General features: G+C 43.5%; 1 protein-coding gene across 1 annotated transcript in view; it reads left to right on the top strand.

Moving 5' to 3' along the window:
* The first annotated feature begins 4,196 nt into the window (after positions 1-4,196).
* LOC133639234 (voltage-dependent calcium channel gamma-4 subunit-like) overlaps positions 4,197-20,472 on the top strand; it is a 59,580-nt gene continuing 43,304 nt past the window's right edge. The window contains exon 1 of the mRNA XM_062032407.1: positions 4,197-4,478. Coding sequence (XP_061888391.1) covers positions 4,253-4,478 — 226 coding nt within the window. The 5' untranslated portion in view covers positions 4,197-4,252. The remainder of the gene's footprint in view (positions 4,479-20,472) is intronic.

A 20,472-nucleotide genomic window follows, 5' to 3' on the forward strand; every position in this document is an offset into this window, starting at 1 on the left:
AGAGCCCAAAAAAAGTCTGCGGGCTATAGAGCGTTTTCTATTGGGGCTCCAATACTCTGGAATGCCCTCCCGGTAACAGTTAGAGATGCTACCTCAGTAGAAGCATTTAAGTCCCATCTTAAAACTCATTTGTATACTCTAGCCTTTAAATAGACCCCCTTTTTAGACCAGTTGATCTGCCGTTTCTTTTCTTTTCTCTTCTGCCCCCCTCTCCCTTGTGGAGGGGGGACACACACAGGTCCGGTGACCTAGGATGAAGTGCTGGCTTGTCCAGAGTCGGGACCCGTGGTGGACCGCTCGCCTGTGCATCGGTTGGGGACATCTCTGCGCTGCTGACCCGTCTCCGCTCGGGATGGTCTCCTGCTGGCCCCACTATGGACTGGACTCTCACTATTGTGTTAGATCCACTATGGACTGGACTTTCACAATATTATGTCAGACCCACTCGACATCCATTGCTTTCGGTCTCCCCTAGAGGGGGTGGGGGGTCACCCACATATGCGGTCCTCTCAACTTCACTGGTTTTGGGTTCTGTACAACTAACTAATATTGACAACGTTTAGTCAATATTGGGTTCTGACGTTGAGTTGACCATTGAATTTTGGTTCTTTTCCAGCCAATATGTTACAACACAAATACAACATTGAAACAACATGCTTTTTTAACAATGTTTACTCAATGTTGGGTTCTGATGTTGATTTGACCGTTGAATTTTGGTCATTTCCCGACCAACAACGTGGACCCAGTGTTGGACATCAACGCTGTCTCAATTTACAAATACAACTACTTTTCAACGGTGTTTCAAAGTCAATTTTAAAGGACATATATGTGTAATCAACGTCATGCCCCAGCTAGGGAGGACTTAAAGGCCTTTTGAAACCCACTACTACCGACCACGCAGTCTCAACCATCAATGATGAAATCTTAACATTGCAACACATGCCAATACGGCCGGGTTAACTTATAAAGTGACATTTTAAATTTCCGGTTGAAAACGTCTATGTATGATCGACGTGACGTCGATGGTTGAAACGGAAGTATTCGGACACATTGTATCCCAATACAAACAGCTCTGTTTTCATCGCAAAATTCCACAGTATTCTGGACATCTGTGTTGGTGAATCTTTTGCCATTTGTTTAATGAGCAATGGAGACTGCAAAGAAGAAAGGTGTAGGTGGGATCGGTGTATTAGCGGCTGGCTGCAGCAACACAACCAGGAGGACTTTGACTTGGATAGCAGACGCACTATCCGACGCTAGCCACCGACCGCACGGATGATCGGGTGAAGTCCTTCGTCGCGCCGTCGATCGCTGGAACGCAGGTGAGGACGGGTGTTGATGAGCAGATGAGGGCTGGCGTAGGTGGAGCGCTAATGTTTTTATCATAGCTCTGACGAGGTCCCGTAGCTAAGTTAGCTTCAATGGCGTCGTTAGCAACAGCATTGCTAGGCTTCGACAGGCGGCACAGCATTAACATGTCCAGTGTTTGGTTCGGTGTCTTCTGATAGTAGTATTGTTGATCTGCTGTCTATTCTTCCAGTCAGGGGCTTATTTCTTTTGTTTCTATCTAAACCAGTGTGGGTGGCACTGGGAGTAGGTGGGTAAAGTGTCTTGCCCAAGGACACAACGACAGTGACTAGGATGGCGGAAGCGGGGGATCGAACCTGGAACCCTCAAGTTGCTGGCACGGCCGCTCTACCAACCGAGCTATACCGCCCCGTTAATCAATTTATGGTAATGTGTGTAAGGTGTGTAATTTGTTGTGAGTTCATGCACTGTGTTGGTTTTGTTCTTTGAACAAGGTGATGTTCATGCACGGTTCATTTTGTGCACCAGTAAAAAAACATATAACTTTTTCTTGAATTTGAAAAAAACAAAAACATTTTATTTTTCACTAAAGAAGGGTTCGGTGAATGCGCATATGAAACTGGTGGGGTTCGGTACCTCCAACAAGGTTAAGAACCACTACCACTTCTTAGTTTTGGCAAAGCGGCTCCACACCGTCGCAAGCTTTTATACACAAAAACCTATTCATGACGCAGGGTACAACATCACCGACAAAACATGTTTTTGGTCAGGTTTTTTTTTCATTTCTGCCGAGTTAATTTTTCTTTTTGTTCAATGAAAAAAAAGACGTTTTCACATCTAGTTAGTACGGAGCCCCTAAAACAGGGGTCGGCGACCCCACTCTGATGCGGCTCAGCTACATACATGCCGACCCCCCCCCGATTTTCCCAGGAGATTTATGGATCTCAGTGTCTCTCATAGATTACTCCCAGGGAAAAAATAATCCTATTTACACTCTAATTACTATATAAAGGGCGTGCCCTACTTGCACTGCAGTAATTGTCCTCTATAGCATTTACATACAGCGTGCCAGTCCAGCCACATGTTGCATGTTGTTGTTGCTTGCACACACAGGAGACAGCAAAGCATACTTACTCATCAGCCACACAGCTTACACTGACGGTAGCCGTATCAAACAATTTTAACATTGTTACGTTACAAATATGCGCCACACTGTGAACCCACACCAAAAAAGAATGAAAAACACATTTCTGGAGAACATCCCACTGTAACACAACATAAACACAACACAACCATTACCCAGAATCCCATGCAGCCCTAACTCTTCCGGTCTACATTATACACCCCGCTACCACCAAATCCCCCAACACATCAACAACCCCCCCCTCTCCGTGCGTTGGTTGAGCGGAAGAGTTAGGGCTGCATGGGATTCTGGGTATTGGTACCGTCAGTGTAAGATGTGTGGCTGCTGAGTTAGTACGCCTTGCTGTCTCTTACGTGAGCAAGCTAAAGCTGCATTCCACTTGTGGCTGAGCAGGTACACTGATAGGGCAGACTGTAGAGGGCGCCAAATGCAGTGTCATCACGCTCTGATATTCGGGAGTCTGACGTTATCAAGCGACATTCATTCAAAACTCGCGGGCTGCACTAACATCAAATTTCCACATTAAAGTGCGTGCCGTTTCCACATTAAAGTGCGTGCCGGTGCGTGTGTCTGAGACCCCTGGGTAACATAGCACAAAGCATGTAAGCTTTGTATGCGGTGTTTTTCATTTTAAATTTAAAAAATTTTTTTGTGGCTCCCATTACTTTCTTTAATTTGTGAAACTTGCCAAAATGGCTCTTTGAGTGGTAAAGGTTGCCGACCCCTGCCCTAAAAGGACATGGGGGATTTTTTTTTCTTCATTATTTAAAAAAATTTTTTTTCAACATGTATCTCGTGCGCACAAGAAACTTTTTATAAAGTTATAAAACAAATTTAAAAAATCCTCTCAGCAAAAATATGGCAATATCGCGAAATGATCAAGTATGACACATAGAATGGATCTGCTATCCCCGTTTAAATAAGAAAAAATTCATTCCAGTAGGCCTTTAAAGTGAACTATTTGAAGTAATTGGAGCCCTGAAAATAATTCATTTTAACATGGATTTTTTGTCATTTTTGTCATTTTTGTCTTTTTTTTTGTGTCATTTTTGTCATTTTTTGTCATTTTTGAGCAGTGGCAAAAAAATAAAGAAAGACAAAAGAAAAGAAAAAAACAGCCTGCATGGCAGCTTTGTGTTAACATTGCAACTTTTTCTCGTTAGATTTCACCTCATTCCACTTTTTTTAATGTTCTTTTTTATTTTTTGCAATAGCATTTCCAGAATGTGTGGCGGGCCGGTAAACAATTAGCTGCGCACCCCTGCTTTAGGGGCTACTTAAATTAGTCTTCTTTTGATATTGAAAAAGAAAACGGTTTTAATTTTTTGTGTTTCAATTAAAATTCAAACCCTAGGGTTGCAAACATAACTTTTGTAGACAACTTTTTACTGCCTTTTAAAAAAAAAAAAAAAAAAAAATAGAATCATTCTTGGGTCTGCTCTAAAGATGAAGGAGCTTCTGTTCAAAATCTCTTAATCTCCCATCAGCTGCGCCCCTTCCTCCTTTCTCATCACGCACGCACTTTCATTCCTAGCGACTTTGTCTCCTCTTGTCTCCTATTGGCTGATCCCCGTGACGGCGCACCAGGCGCGGCGTGACGCTCTTTCTCCTGCCTCTCGCAAGGCGCATCTTCGCGGGGGCGCAGCTGCGTCTCCCGCCTGTGGAAGCAGCGAAAAGGAGTTCCCACCCGAGTCCAAAAAAAAAAAAAAAAAAAAAAAAAAAAAAAAAAAAAAGAGGCGTTGGAGTCACGCTCGAGTAGACCAAAGTTGAGTTGGCTGTTCCCACGCAGGATGCTCAGCCATGGCGTGGTGTGACCGCGGGCTGCAGACCCTGCTGGCTATCGCGGGCTCCTTCGCCGCCTTCAGCCTGATGAGCGTCGCCATCGGCACCGACTACTGGCTCTACTCGCGGGCCAACATCTGCAACTCCACCAACGCCAGCGCGGACGAGCAAAGTAACGCGCAGAGCAAGAAAGTCAAAGGCGACCTGACGCACTCCGGACTGTGGAGGATCTGCTGCATGGAAGGTGCCAGATACTTACTTACTACTCTTTGTCTGCGTAAAGTACAACTCATCCACGGCTCTGACTGCACTGAGCACTGCATGGCTTCCAAAGTTAACTTCAATTCAATTAAGCCAAATATTTGATTTTCAGGTGTTGGGCGGGGTTGAGGTGGTAGTAGCGGGGCGTGTATATTGTAGCGTCCCGGAAGAGTTAGTGCTGCAAGGGGTTCTGGGTATTTGTTCTGTTGTGTTTATGTTGTGTTACGGTGCGGATGTTCTCCCGAAATGTGTTTGTCATTCTTGTTTGGTGTGGGTTCACAGTGTGGCGCATATTTGTAACAGTGTTAAAGTTGTTTATGCGGTCACCCTCAGTGTGACCTGTATGGCTGTTGAGCAAGTATGCCTTGCATTCACTTAAGTGTGTCTGCAGAAGCCGCATACAACATGTGACGCTGTTTGTATGGTCAAAAAGCTGACGCGACGACAGGTTATGCCATCACGGCACGCCCTTAATATAGTTGTTCCGGAGAAATTCTGGAGAATGGTTGCCCCGGGAGATTTTCGGGAGGGGCACTGAAATTCGGGAGGGTTGGCAAGTATGGTGATGGTTGCTGTAATAATCACTTTAAATACCTCTAAAGGCTTTAGTGGCCACATGCGTGGACAGCACCTTTTGGCCATACTTGCCAACCTTGAGACCTCCGAATTCGGGAGATTGGGGGGGTTGGGGTTTGGTGGTAGCGGCGGATGTATATTGTAGCCCAGAAGAGTTAGGGCTGCAAGGGATTCTGGGTATTTGTTCTGTTGTGTTTATGTTGTGTTACGGTGCGGATGTTCTCCCGAAATGTGTTTGTCATTCTTGTTTGGTGTGGGTTCACAGTGTGGCGCATATTTGTAACAGTGTTAAACTTGTTTATGCGGCCACCCTCAGTGTGACCTGTATGGCTGTTGAGCAAGTATGCATTGCATTCACTTAAGTGTGTCTGCAGAAGCCGCATACAACATGTGACGCTGTTTGTATGGTCAAAAAGCTGACGCGACGACAGGTTGTGCCATCATGGCACGCCCTTAATATTGTTGTCCGGGTGAAAATCGGGAGAAATTCTGGAGAATGGTTGCCCCGGGAGATTTTCGGGAGGGGCACTGAAATTCGGGAGGGTTGGCAAGTATGGTGATGGTTACTGTAATAATCACTTTAAATACCTCTAAAGGCTTTAGTGGCCACATGCGTGGACAGCACCTTTTAGCCATACTTGCCAACCTTGAGACCTCCGAATTCGGGAGATTGGGGGGGGTGTTTGGTAGTAGCGGGTCGTGTATATTGTTGCCCGGAAGAATTAGTGCTGCAAGGGGTTCTGGGTATTTGTTCTGTTGTGTTTATGTTGTGTTACGGTGTGGATGTTCTCCCGAAATGTGTTTGCCATTCTTATTTGGTGTGGGTTCACAGTGTGGCGCATATTTGTAACAGTGTTAAAGTTGTTTATGCGGACACCCTCAGTGTGACCTGTATGGCTGTTGACCAAGTATGCATGGATTCACTTAAGTGTGTCTGCAGAACCCGCATACAACATGTGACACTGTTTGTATGGTCAAAAAGCTGACGCGACGACAAGTTGTAGAGGACGCTAAAGGCAGTGCCATCACAGCACACCCTTAATATAGTTGTCCGGGTGAAAATCGGGTGAAATTCGGGAGAATGGTTACCCCGGGAGATTTTCGGGAGGGGCACTGAAATTTGGGAGTCTCCCGGAAAAATCGGGAGGGTTGGCAAGTATGGTGATGGTTGCTGTAATAATCACTTTAAATACCTCTAAAGGCTTTAGTGGCCACATGCGTGGACAGCACCTTTTGGCCATACTTGCCAACCTTGAGACCTCCGAATTCGGGAGATTGGGGGGGTTGGGGTTTGGTGGTAGCGGCGGATGTATATTGTAGCCCAGAAGAGTTAGGGCTGCAAGGGATTCTGGGTATTTGTTCTGTTGTGTTTATGTTGTGTTACGGTGCGGATGTTCTCCCGAAATGTGTTTGTCATTCTTGTTTGGTGTGGGTTCACAGTGTGGCGCATATTTGTAACAGTGTTAAACTTGTTTATGCGGCCACCCTCAGTGTGACCTGTATGGCTGTTGAGCAAGTATGCGTTGCATTCACTTAAGTGTGTCTGCAGAAGCCGCATACAACATGTGACGCTGTTTGTATGGTCAAAAAGCTGACGCGACGACAGGTTGTGCCATCATGGCACGCCCTTAATATTGTTGTCCGGGTGAAAATCGGGAGAAATTCTGGAGAATGGTTGCCCCGGGAGATTTTCGGGAGGGGCACTGAAATTCGGGAGGGTTGGCAAGTATGGTGATGGTTACTGTAATAATCACTTTAAATACCTCTAAAGGCTTTAGTGGCCACATGCGTGGACAGCACCTTTTAGCCATACTTGCCAACCTTGAGACCTCCGAATTCGGGAGATTGGGGGGGGTGTTTGGTAGTAGCGGGTCGTGTATATTGTTGCCCGGAAGAATTAGTGCTGCAAGGGGTTCTGGGTATTTGTTCTGTTGTGTTTATGTTGTGTTACGGTGTGGATGTTCTCCCGAAATGTGTTTGCCATTCTTATTTGGTGTGGGTTCACAGTGTGGCGCATATTTGTAACAGTGTTAAAGTTGTTTATGCGGACACCCTCAGTGTGACCTGTATGGCTGTTGACCAAGTATGCATGGATTCACTTAAGTGTGTCTGCAGAACCCGCATACAACATGTGACACTGTTTGTATGGTCAAAAAGCTGACGCGACGACAAGTTGTAGAGGACGCTAAAGGCAGTGCCATCACAGCACACCCTTAATATAGTTGTCCGGGTGAAAATCGGGTGAAATTCGGGAGAATGGTTACCCCGGGAGATTTTCGGGAGGGGCACTGAAATTTGGGAGTCTCCCGGAAAAATCGGGAGGGTTGGCAAGTATGGTGATGGTTGCTGTAATAATCACTTTAAATACCTCTAAAGGCTTTAGTGGCCACATGCGTGGACAGCACCTTTTAGCCATACTTGCCAACCTTGAGACCTCCGAATTCAGGAGATTGGGGGGATTTGGGGGGTTGGGGTTTGGTGGTAGGGGGGAAGTATATTGCAGCCCGGAAGAGTTAGGGCTGCAAGGGGTTCTGGGTATTTGTTCTGTTGTGTTTATGTTGTGTTACGGTGCGGATGTTCTCCCGAAATGTGTTTGCCATTCTTGTTTGGTGTGGGTTCACAGTGTGGCGCATATTTGTAACAGTGTTAAAGTTGTTTATGCGGCCACCCTCAGTGTGACCTGTATGGCTGTTGAGCAAGTATGCCTTGCATTCACTTAAGTGTGTCTGCAGAAGCCGCATACAACATGTGACGCTGTTTGTATGGTCAAAAAGCTGACGCGACGACAGGTTGTGCCATCACGGCACGCCCTTAATATTGTTGTCCGGGCGAAAATCGGGAGAAATTCTGGAGAATGGTTGCCCCGGGAGATTTTCGGGAGGGGCACTGAAATTCGGGAGGGTTGGCAAGTATGGTGATGGTTACTGTAATAATCACTTTAAATACCTCTAAAGGCTTTAGTGGCCACATGCGTGGACAGCACCTTTTGGCCATACTTGCCAACCTTGAGACCTCCGAATTCGAGAGATTGGGGGGGTTGGGGTTTGGTGGTAGCGGGGGATGTATATTGTAGCCCAGAAGAGTTAGGGCTGCAAGGGATTCTGGGTATTTGTTCTGTTGTGTTTATGTTGTGTTACGGTGCGGATGTTCTCCCGAAATGTGTTTGTCATTCTTGTTTGGTGTGGGTTCACAGTGTGGCGCATATTTGTAACAGTGTTAAAGTTGTTTATGCGGCTACCCTCAGTGTGACCTGTATGGCTGTTGAGCAAGTATGCCTTGCATTCACTTAAGTGTGTCTGCAGAAGCCGCATACAACATGTGACGCTGTTTGTATGGTCAAAAAGCTGACGCGACGACAAGTTGTAGAGGACGCTAAAGGCAGTGCCATCACAGCACACCCTTAATATAGTTGTCCGGGTGAAAATCGGGTGAAATTCGGGAGAATGGTTACCCCGGGAGATTTTCGGGAGGGGCACTGAAATCTGGGAGTCTCCCGGAAAAATCGGGAGGGTTGGCAAGTATGGTGATGGTTGCTGTAATAATCACTTTAAATACCTCTAAAGGCTTTAGTGGCCACATGCGTGGACAGCACCTTTTAGCCATACTTGCCAACCTTGAGACCTCCGAATTCAGTAGATTGGGGGGATTTGGGGGGTTGGGGTTTGGTGGTAGGGCTGAAGTATATTGCAGCCCGGAAGAGTTAGTGCTGCAAGGGGTTCTGGGTATTTGTTCTGTTGTGTTTATGTTGTGTTACGGTGCGGATGTTCTCCCGAAATGTGTTTGTCATTCTTGTTTGGTGTGGGTTCACAGTGTGGCGCATATTTGTAACAGTGTTAAAGTTGTTTATGCGGCCACCCTCAGTGTGACCTGTATGGCTGTTGAGCAAGTATGCCTTGCATTCACTTAAGTGTGTCTGCAGAAGCCGCATACAACATGTGACGCTGTTTGTATGGTCAAAAAGCTGACGCGACGACAGGTTGTGCCATCACGGCACGCCCTTAATATTGTTGTCCGGGTGAAAATCGGGAGAAATTCTGGAGAATGGTTGCCCCGGGAGATTTTCGGGAGGGGCACTGAAATTCGGGAGGGTTGGCAAGTATGGTGATGGTTGCTGTAATAATCACTTTAAATACCTCTAAAGGCTTTAGTGGCCACATGCGTGGACAGCACCTTTTAGCCATACTTGCCAACCTTGAGACCTCCGAATTCGGGAGATTGGGGGGGTTGGGGTTTGGTGGTAGCGGGGGATGTATATTGTAGCCCAGAAGAGTTAGGGCTGCAAGGGATTCTGGGTATTTGTTCTGTTGTGTTTATGTTGTGTTACGGTGCGGATGTTCTCCCGAAATGTGTTTGTCATTCTTGTTTGGTGTGGGTTCACAGTGTGGCGCATATTTGTAACAGTGTTAAACTTGTTTATGCGGCCACCCTCAGTGTGACCTGTATGGCTGTTGAGCAAGTATGCATTGCATTCACTTAAGTGTGTCTGCAGAAGCCGCATACAACATGTGACGCTGTTTGTATGGTCAAAAAGCTGACGCGACGACAGGTTGTGCCATCACGGCACGCCCTTAATATAGTTGTTCGGACGAAATTCTGGAGAATGGTTGCCCCGGGAGATTTTCGGGAGGGGCACTGAAATTCGGGAGGGTTGGCAAGTATGGTGATGGTTACTGTAATAATCACTTTAAATACCTCTAAAGGCTTTAGTGGCCACATGCGTGGACAGCACCTTTTAGCCATACTTGCCAACCTTGAGACCTCCGAATTCGGGAGATTGGGGGGGTTGGGGTTTGGTGGTAGCGGGGGATGTATATTGTAGCCCAGAAGAGTTAGGGCTGCAAGGGATTCTGGGTATTTGTTCTGTTGTGTTTATGTTGTGTTACGGTGCGGATGTTCTCCCGAAATGGGTTTGCCATTCTTGTTTGGTGTGGGTTCACAGTGTGGCGCATATTTGTAACAGTGTTAAACTTGTTTATGCGGCCACCCTCAGTGTGACCTGTATGGCTGTTGAGCAAGTATGCATTGCATTCACTTAAGTGTGTCTGCAGAAGCCGCATACAACATGTGACGCTGTTTGTATGGTCAAAAAGCTGACGCGACGACAGGTTGTGCCATCACGGCACGCCCTTAATATTGTTGTCCGGGTGAAAATCGGGAGAAATTCTGGAGAATGGTTGCCCCTGGAGATTTTCGGGAGGGGCACTGAAATTCGGGAGGGTTGGCAAGTATGGTGATGGTTGCTGTAATAATCACTTTAAATACCTCTAAAGGCTTTAGTGGCCACATGCGTGGACAGCACCTTTTAGCCATACTTGCCAACCTTAAGACCTCCGAATTCGGGAGATTGGGGGGGGGGGGGTGTTTGGTAGTAGCGGGTCGTGTATATTGTAGCCCGGAAGAATTAGTGCTGCAAGAGGTTCTGGGTATTTGGTCTGTTGTGTTTATGTTGTGTTACGGTGCGGATGTTCTCCCGAAATGGGTTTGTCATTCTTGTTTGGTGTGGGTTCACAGTGTGGCGCATATTTGTAACAGTGTTAAACTTGTTCATACGGCTACCCTCAGTGTGACCTGTATGGCTGTTGACCAAGTATGTCTTGCAGTCACTTACATGTGTCTGCAGAAGCCGCATACAACATGTGACGCTGTTTGTATGGTCAAAAAGCTGACACGACGACAGGTTGCAGAGGACGTTAAAGGCAGTGCCTTTAAGGCACGCCCTTAATATTGTTGTCCGGGGCGAAAATCGGGAGAAATTCGGGAGAATGGTTGCCCCGGGAGATTTTTGGGCGGGGCACTGAAATTTGGGAGTCACCCTCAGTGTGACCTGTATGGCTGTTGATCAAGTATGCCTTGCAGTCACTTACATGTCTGCTGAAGCCGCATACAACATGTGACTGGGCCGGCACGCTGTTTGTATGGAGAAAAAGCCGACGCGACGACAGGTTGTAGAGGACGCTAAAGGCGGCCCTTAATATAGTTGTTCAGGTGAAAATCGGGAGAAATTCGGGAGAATGATTGCCCCGGGAGATTTTCGGGAGGGGCACTGAAATTCGGGAGAGTTGGCAAGTATGGTGATGGTTGCTGTAATAATCACTTTAAAATACCTCTAAAGGCCTTAGTGGCCACATGCGTGGACAGCACCTTTTAGCCAGGTGGGGGTTTGAGGTGTGTGTGGCGGGTTTGGTAGTAGGTGTAGGGGTGTATATTGTCGCCCGGAAGAGCTAGTGCTGCAAGGGGTTCTGGGTATTTGTGCTGTTGTGTTTATGTTGTGTTACGGTGCGGATGTTCTCCCGAAATGTGTTTTGTCATTCTTGTTTGTTCTTGTTTGTTGTGGGTTCACAGTGTGGCGCATATTTGTAACAGTGTTAAAGTTGTTTATGCGGACACCCTCAGTGTGACCTGTAGGGCTATTGATCAAGTATGCCTTGCAGTCACTTATGTGTGTCTGCAAAAGCCGCATATATTATGTGACTGGGCCGGCACGCTGTTTGTATGGTGAAAAAGCTGACGCTAAAGGCAGTGCCATCACGGCACGCCCTTAATATAGTTGTTTGGGCGAAAATCGGAAGAAATTCGGGAGAATGGTTGCCACGGGAAATTTTCGGGAAAGGCACTGAAATTCGGGAGTTTCCCAGAAAAATCGGGAGGGTTGGCAAGTATGCTTTTAGCTCTTATTTCCAAGATTGTGTACAATACTGAATTGGGGTCTTATGGCCGCTTATGTGGACACTTATACTGCCATCTGGTTGTATCAGAAGAGTATAACATACAATGGAATTTGGGGGAAAAAAAGTGTAAAAATAAGAATTAGCATGTCACTAAACATGAAGTACACGTTTGTGTACTTATGGACTAAGTACATCATATCAAAAGATGATAGTTTTTATTCTAATTAGGGTCCAATAAGCCCAAATAGCAAAGAGAAATAAAAAAAGAATGTAAACAAACAGCTTGGGCCTTAAGCATACTTGCCAACTCTCCCGAATTTTCCGGGAAACTCCCGAATTTCAGTGCCTCTCCCGAAAATCTCCCTGGACAACCATTCTCCCGAATTTCTCCCAAATTCCAGCCGGACCTGAGTGAGGACAGCCTGTCGTCACGTCCGCTTTTCCTCCATATAAACAGCGTGCCGGCCCAGTCACGTTATAACATCTACAGCTTTTGGAGCTCAGTGCGCAGCTGCACACACAACAAGCAGACTATTATATATGTCTCCGTTATCCATAGGTTTATCTATAACCCATAAAGTAGGCAGGCACGGAGCTATTGCTCAGCGTGTGTTTATTACAGCCGGCACGTTAATACACTGACACACAACATCCGGATTCCCATCATGCATTGCTTCAAAACTACGGCAAGTAGTAGAGAGGAGTGATATGTGTGTCATGTATATGTAAAGAAATGAAAACTGAAATTCAAGTATTTCTTATATATATATATATATATATATATATATATATATATATATATATATATATATATATATATATATATATATATATATATATATATATATATGTATATATATATATATATATATATATATATATATAAACCCCGTTTCCATATGAGTTGGGAAATTGTGTTAGATGTAAATATAAACAGAATACAATGATTTGCAAAATTTTTTCAACCCATATTCAATTGAATGCACTACAAAGACAAGATATATGATGATCAAACTCATAAACTTAATTTTTTTTTTTCAAATAATAATTAACTTAGAATTTCATGGCTGCAACACGTGCCAAAGTAGTTGGGAAAGGGCATGTTCACCACTGTGTTACATGGCCTTTCCTTTTAACAACACTCAGTAAACGTTTGGGAACTGAGGAGACACATTTTTGAAGCTTCTCAGGTGGAATTCTTTCCCATTCTTGCTTGATGTACAGCTTAAGTTGTTCAACAGTCCGGGGGTCTCCGTTGTGGTATTTTAGGCTTCATAATGCGCCACACATGTTCAATGGGAGACAGGTCTGGACTACAGGCAGGCCAGTCTAGTACCCGCACTCTTTTACTATGAAGCCACGTTGATGTAACACGTGGCTTGGCATTGTCTTGCTGAAATAAGCAGGGGCGTCCATGGTAACGTTGCTTGGATGGCAACATATGTTGCTCCAAAACCTGTATGTACCTTTCAGCATTAATGGTGCCTTCACAGATGTGTAAGTTACCCATGCCTTGGGCACTAATACACCCCCATACCATCACAGATGCTGGCTTTTCAACTTTGCGCCTATAACAATCCGGATGGTTCTTTTCCTCTTTGGTCCGGAGGACACGACGTCCACAGTTTCCAAAAACAATTTGAACTGTGGACTCGTCAGACCACAGAACACCTTTCCACTTCGTATCAGTCCATCTTAGATGAGCTCAGGCCCAGCGAAGCCGACGGCGTTTCTGGGTGTTGTTGATAAACGGTTTTCGCCTTGCATAGGAGAGTTTTAACTTGCACTTACAGATGTAGCGACCAACTGTAGTTACTGACAGTGGGGTTTCTGAAATGTTCCTGAGCCCATGTGGTGATATCCTTTACACACTGATGTCGCTTGTTGATGCAGTACAGCCTGAGGGATCGAAGGTCACGGGCTTAGCTGCTTACGTGCAGTGATTTCTCCAGATTCTCTGAACCATTGATGATATTACGGACCGTAGATGGTGAAATCCCTAAATTCCTTGCAATAGCTGGTTGAGAAAGGTTTTTCTTAAACTGTTCAACAATTTGCTCACGCATTTGTTGACAAAGTGGTGACCCTCGCCCCATCCTTGTTTGTGAATGACTGAGCATTTCATGGAATCTACTTTTATACCCAATCATGGCACCCACCTGTTCCCAATTTGCCTGTTCACCTGTGGGATGTTCCAAATAAGTGTTTGATGAGCATTCCTCAACTTTATCAGTATTTATTGCCACCTTTCCCAACTTCTTTGTCACGTGTTGCTGGCATCAAATTCTAAAGTTAATGATTATTTGCAAAAACATTTTTTTTATCAGTTTGAACATCAAATATGTTGTCTTTGTAGCATATTCAACTGAATATGGGTTGAAAAGGATTTGCAAATCATTGTATTACGTTTATATTTACATCTAACACAATTTCCCAACTCATATGGAAACAGGGTTTGTATATATATATATATATATATATATATATATATATATATATATATATATATATATATATATATATATATATATATATATATATATATATATATATATATATATAGAAACACTTGAATTTCACTTGTGGCATTTTAACACATCATTATATATATAAGAAATACTTGAATTTCAGTGAATTCTAGCTAACCCCATCTCCCGAATTCGGAGGTCTCAAGGTTGGCAACAACACCCAAGAACAACTAAAACATGCAACATAATTATCTAATTATCATTCAATTACTGGTAATGGAATAATATCCATATGAAAAAATATCATCTAAAGAGTGAGTTTTAATATTTTGACTTCTTTGTAAATAGTTTGCATGTTCTCCCCTTGATGGCGTGGGTTCCCTCCAGGTACTCCGGCTTCCTCCCACCTCCAAAGACATGCACCTGGGGATAGGTTGATTGGCAACACTAAATGGTCCCTAGTGTGTGAATGTTGTCTGTCTATCTGTGTTGGCCCTGCGATGAGGTGGCGACTTGTCCAGGGTGCACCCCGCCTTCCGCCCGATTGCAGCTGAGATAGGCTCCAGCACCCCCCGTGACCCCGAAAGGGACACGCAGTAGAAAATGGATGGATCTTATTTTCAGGTGTTTTGTGATACAAAAAAGTCCAGTAATAAATATGTGATGGTTGCTGTAATACTCAACAACACCCAAGAACAACTAAAACATGCAACATAATTATCTAATTATCATTCAATTACACTGCTAATGAAATGATATCCATATGAAAAAATATCATCTAAAGAGTGAGTTCTAATATTTTGACTTCTTTGTAAATAGTTTGCATGTTCTCATTTAATGTGACTCGCTGCATCATTTAAAGTGGTTCACCGCATAATTTAAGTGGCTCAGCACAACATTTAAAGTGACTCGTCACATCATTTAACGAGGCTCGCTGCATGTTTTATTGTGGTTCACTGCTTCATTTATTGTGGCTCGCCGCGTCAATTAATGTGGCTCACCCCATCATTTTAAGTGGCTCACCCCATCATTTAAAGTGGCTCGCCACATCATTTAACGAGGCTCGTTGCATCTTTTATTGTGGTTCACTGCATCATTTAAAGTGGCTCGCCACATCATTTAACGAGGGTCGCTGCATCTTTTATTGTGGTTCACTGCATCATTTAAAGTGGCTCGCCACATCATTTAATGAGGCTCGCTGCATCTTTTATTGTGGTTCACTGCTTCATTTATTGTGGCTCGCCGCATCAATTAATGTGGCTCACCCCATCATTTTAAGTGGCTCACCCCATCATTTAAAGTGGCTCGCCACATCATTTAACGAGGCTCGCTGCATCTTTTATTGTCGTTCACTGCATCATTTATTGTGGCTCGCCGCATCATTTAAAGTGCCTCACTCCATCATTTAAAGTGGATCGCTGCATCATTTAAAGTGGCTCGCCGCTTTATTTATTGTGGCCAGGCCCGGCCCTAACCAATCTGGCGCCCTAGGCAAGATTTTAGGTGGCGCCCCCCCACATCGGCAGTGAAGAGTATATACTCACAAGAAACCGAATAGCTTTGTCTTTGACCTTTTTTTTTACTTAAAGAAAGCAAATTAACAATCAGAATAGTTAACAAGATTTTTTAAAAAAAGGATAAATAAATGAATACAAAAAATATAAAATGAATATATGAAATACAATATTTTTTACATACATAAACACAAAATAAAACATGTCAACAAGTTGCATAAAATAAATTAAAAATACAATATAAATAAGGCACTGCACAAAACAAGATATCAAACCAGTATGACTTTAATAACTATATTACAAAAAAAGGGGCTCCTACAGAGTTCTCTATTTGTGCTTTTTAATATTGCATTAACTAGAATGACTTACAAATTACTGTACACCAGGGAGTACTGTAATTACCTAACGTTACATTGTTATTTTCCATAACAATTTAGCCCCCTCCACAATATTAACCCGACGTTAAAACAGAACTAGCTATTTATTGATTAGCAATTGCCGAATCATGTAGCATTAGCTTAATGCTAAAAAGCCAGGTTACTATCACATTCTGTAACAGACAAATAATTTCATGTAGGCTAACGTTACCTACCTGCTACCTCTGTCTTTTTCTCGTTTCTCCTCTTCTTTTCTCTTTTTTCTTCCCTGGGCACCTGACAGTTTTGGCCGTTTTGACATCTTGTGTTGATTTTTTTATGTGGTGACGTCCAAAAAGAGTCATGATACGGGAAGGGAGGGGCATCGTAATGTTGTAACAAATAATATTTCTATTAAATAGGCTTTACTTTGCATTTTAATTAACGTGTGATTATTTTATGTATTTAGAAATAATAGTAGCAACTTTTTTTTTTTTTTTTTTTTTTTTCCTCCAACATTTGTGGCACTGGCGTGGCGCCCCCTGATACACGGCGCCCTTAGCATTTGCCTATACGGCCTATGCCACGGTCCGGCCCTGATTGTGGCTCACCACATAATTTAAAGTGACTCACCACATCATTTAATAAGGCTCGCCACATCATTCATTGTGGCTTACCACATCATTTAACGAGGCTCGCTGCATCATTTATTGTGACTCGTCGCATCATTTAAAGTGGCTCGTCCCATCATTTAAAATGGCTCGCCACATCATTTAACGAGGCTTGCTGCATCTTTTATTGTGGTTCACTGCATCATTTATTGTGGCTCGCCGCCTCATTTAATGTGGCTCACCCCATCATTTTTACTGGCTCACAGGGGCGTCACTAGCTTTTAAGGACAGGAGGGCTTAGCCCCCAGGAGATGCACAGGATGCGAGCGAACGTAGCACACGAGCACAAAACTTCACAAACGGCTAACAAAGACTTAGAAATGAATCATTGTTATTATTATTATTTCAGTGGGTTTATTTTCAATCTGTGTTCAGTACAACAACAAACATGGGTTTGCACAGTGACATTTTGTTTACAGCATCAACAAGAAACAATGACTTGCATGATCCTTCAAGATACACTGAAACACAATGAAAGTCATGGCATTAGCCTCTATGTTATTCATTCACAACATAGAGACTAATGCCACCACTTTAGCTCACAATACAATAATTGTTTGTTCCCAAATATTTTGAAGTTGCACAGATTACATTTTGGGCACATATGTGACTAAAATGGTTGTAAATTCAAGCCCTGGGAATATTACTTAATTACTTGAATTAAAGTAATATCTGGATCAGGATAATTTGGTTTATATATAATATATTTATATATATATATATATTATGGCAAGCCGTTAAGGAAATTAAATATATATGTAAGTCTGAATAGAAATTAGAAACTTTTATAAATACTGTAAATAAGAAAGACTTAGTCTGCTGATCTGAAAAAGAGCCAAAGCTGTCAAAGAGCTGAGAGACCCTCTTCAAAGTGCAATGCTGAAACAAATAATGCAAATAATAAAATGTAACTTCCAGGGCTTGAGATTAACGTAGTCCCGTCGTCCCGGGGACGGTAAAAGAAATGCACGGGACGAAATTAAATGCTCCCCGGGACGATGGCTTTTAACCATTTTTCTTTTTTTTTCTTTTTATGTATTTATTCATTTTTCATTACATTACACTAAAGGGGCTCTCTACCTTACGCTATGAAGTGAGGGGAAACTGAGTGAATAATGACAGGTTATATGATTATTTATTTAAACTAATATTCGGGCCACTTTATAATGAATATGTCGGCATGTATTTGTAAAAAAAAAAAAAAAAAAAGATTTTTTTTTTTTTTTTTTTTTAAACACCAAATTATTTATGGGGGCTTAAGAAAATTTTTGGGGGGCTTGAGCCCCCCTAAAATAGGCCTAACAACGGCAATGCTGGCTCACTCAATCATTTAATGTGGCTCACCCCATCATTTAAAGTGGCTCACCCAATCATTTAAAGTGTCTCATCCCATCATTTTAAGTGGCGCGCCACATCATTTAACGAGGCTCGCCGCTTCATTTATTGTGGCTCACCACATAATTTAAAGTGACTCGCCACATCATTTAATAAGGCTCGCCACATCATTTATTTTGGCTTACCTTATCATTTAACGAGGCTCGCTGCATCATTTATTGTGGCTAACCACATCATTTGACGATTCTCGCTGCATCATTTATTGTGGCTCGCCGCGTCATTTAATGTGGCTCACCCCATCATTTAAAGTGCCCTCCCACATCATTTAACAAGGCTCGCTGCATTTTTTATTGTGGTTCACTGCATCATTTATTGTGGCTCGCCACATCATTTAACAAGGCTCGCCGCTTCATTTATTGTGACTCAACCCATAATTTAAAGTGGCTCGCCACATCATTTATCGTGGCTAACCACATTATTTAATAAGGCTCGCTGCATCATTTATTGTGGCTCGCCGCATCATTTAAAGTGGCTCACCCTATCATTTAAAGAGGCTCGCCACATCATTTAACAAGGCTCGCTGCATTTTTTATTGTGGTTCACCGCATAATTTATTGTGGCTTACCGCATCATTTAAAGTGGCTCACCCCATCATTTAAAGTGGCTCACCCCATCATTTAAAGTGGCTCGCCACATCATTTAACGAGGCTCGCTGCATCTTTTATTGTGGTTCACTGCATCATTTATTGTGGCCCGCCGCATCATTTAAAGTGCCTCACCCTATCATTTAAAGTGGATCGCCACATCATTTAACGAGGCTCGCCGCTTCATTTATTGTGGCTCAACACATATTTTAAAGTGACTCACCACATCATTTAATAAGGCTCGCCACATCATTTAAAGTGGCTTACCACATCATTTAACGAGGCTCGCTGCATCTTTTATTGTGGTTCACTGCATCATTTATTGTGGCTCGCCACATCATTTAAAGTGCCTCACCTCATCATTTAAAGTGGATCGCCACATCATTTAACGAGGCTCGCCGCATCATTAATAGTGGCTCACCACATTATTTAAAGTGGCTCACCACATCCTTACTTTGGCTCACCACATCATTTAAAGTGTCTCACCACGTCATTTAAAGTGGCTCACCATATCATTTAACGAGGCTTGCATCATTTATATTGGCTTGCCGCTCATTTAAAGTGGCTCCCCACATCATTTAAAGTGGCTCACCACATCATTTAAAGTGGCTCACCACATCATTTACAGTGGCTCGCCATATCATTTAACAAGGCTTGCATCATTTATTGTGGCTTGCCGCGCATTTAATGTGGCTCACCACATCATTTAAAGTGGCTCACCACATCATTTAAATTGGCTCGCCATATCATTTAACGAGGCTTGCATCATTTATTGTGACTTGCCGTGCATTTAATGTGGCTCACCACATCATTTAAAGTGGCTCACCACATCATTTAAATTGGCTCGCCATATCATTTAACGAGGCTTGCATCATTTATTGTGACTTGCCGTGCATTTAATGTGGCTCACCACATCATTTAAAGTGGCTCACCACATCATTTAAATTGGCTCGCCATATCATTTAACGAGGCTTGCATCATTTATTGTGACTTGCCGCGCATTAAATGTGGCTCACCACATCATTTAAAGTGGCTTTCCATATCATTTAACGAGGCCTGCATCATTTATTGTGGCTTGCCGCTCATTTGAAGTGGCTCACCACATCATTTAACGAGGCTCGCCGCAACATTTAACAAAGTTCGCCAAATCATTAAAGTGGCCCGTCGCATCATTTAAATGTGGCTCACCTCATTTAACTAGACTCGCCACATTTAATATGGCCAGCCGTTTCATTTAAAGTGACTTGCCACATTAATTACAACGACCCACCACGTGAAGGGAAGTGAAGTGAATTATATTTATATAGCGCTTTTCTCTAGTGACTCAGAGCCCTTTTACAAAGTGAAAGCCAATATCTAAGTTACATTTAAACCAGTGTGGGTGGCACTAGGAGCAGGTGGGTAAAGTGTCTTGCCCAAGGACACAACGGCAGTGACTAGGATGGTGGAAGCGGGGATCGAACCTGGAACCCTCAAGTTGCTGGCACGGCCACTGTACCAACCGAGCTATACCGCCCCATTTGATGTGGTCCGCTACAACATTTATGTTTTTTTGTCGGGTTTTTTTTGCTAATGAAAAATAAACAGAATAAATAATAAAAACATTTAAGTTAAGTTAAAGTTAAAGTTCCAATGATTGTCACACACACACTGGTTGTGGTGAAATTTGTCCTCTGCATTTGACCCATCCCCTTGTTCACCCCCTGGGAGGTGAGGGGAGCAGTGAGCAGCAGCGGTGGCCGCGC

The sequence above is a fragment of the Entelurus aequoreus genome, linkage group LG22 (genome assembly GCF_033978785.1).
Source record: "Entelurus aequoreus isolate RoL-2023_Sb linkage group LG22, RoL_Eaeq_v1.1, whole genome shotgun sequence".
Taxonomy (NCBI): domain Eukaryota; kingdom Metazoa; phylum Chordata; class Actinopteri; order Syngnathiformes; family Syngnathidae; genus Entelurus; species Entelurus aequoreus.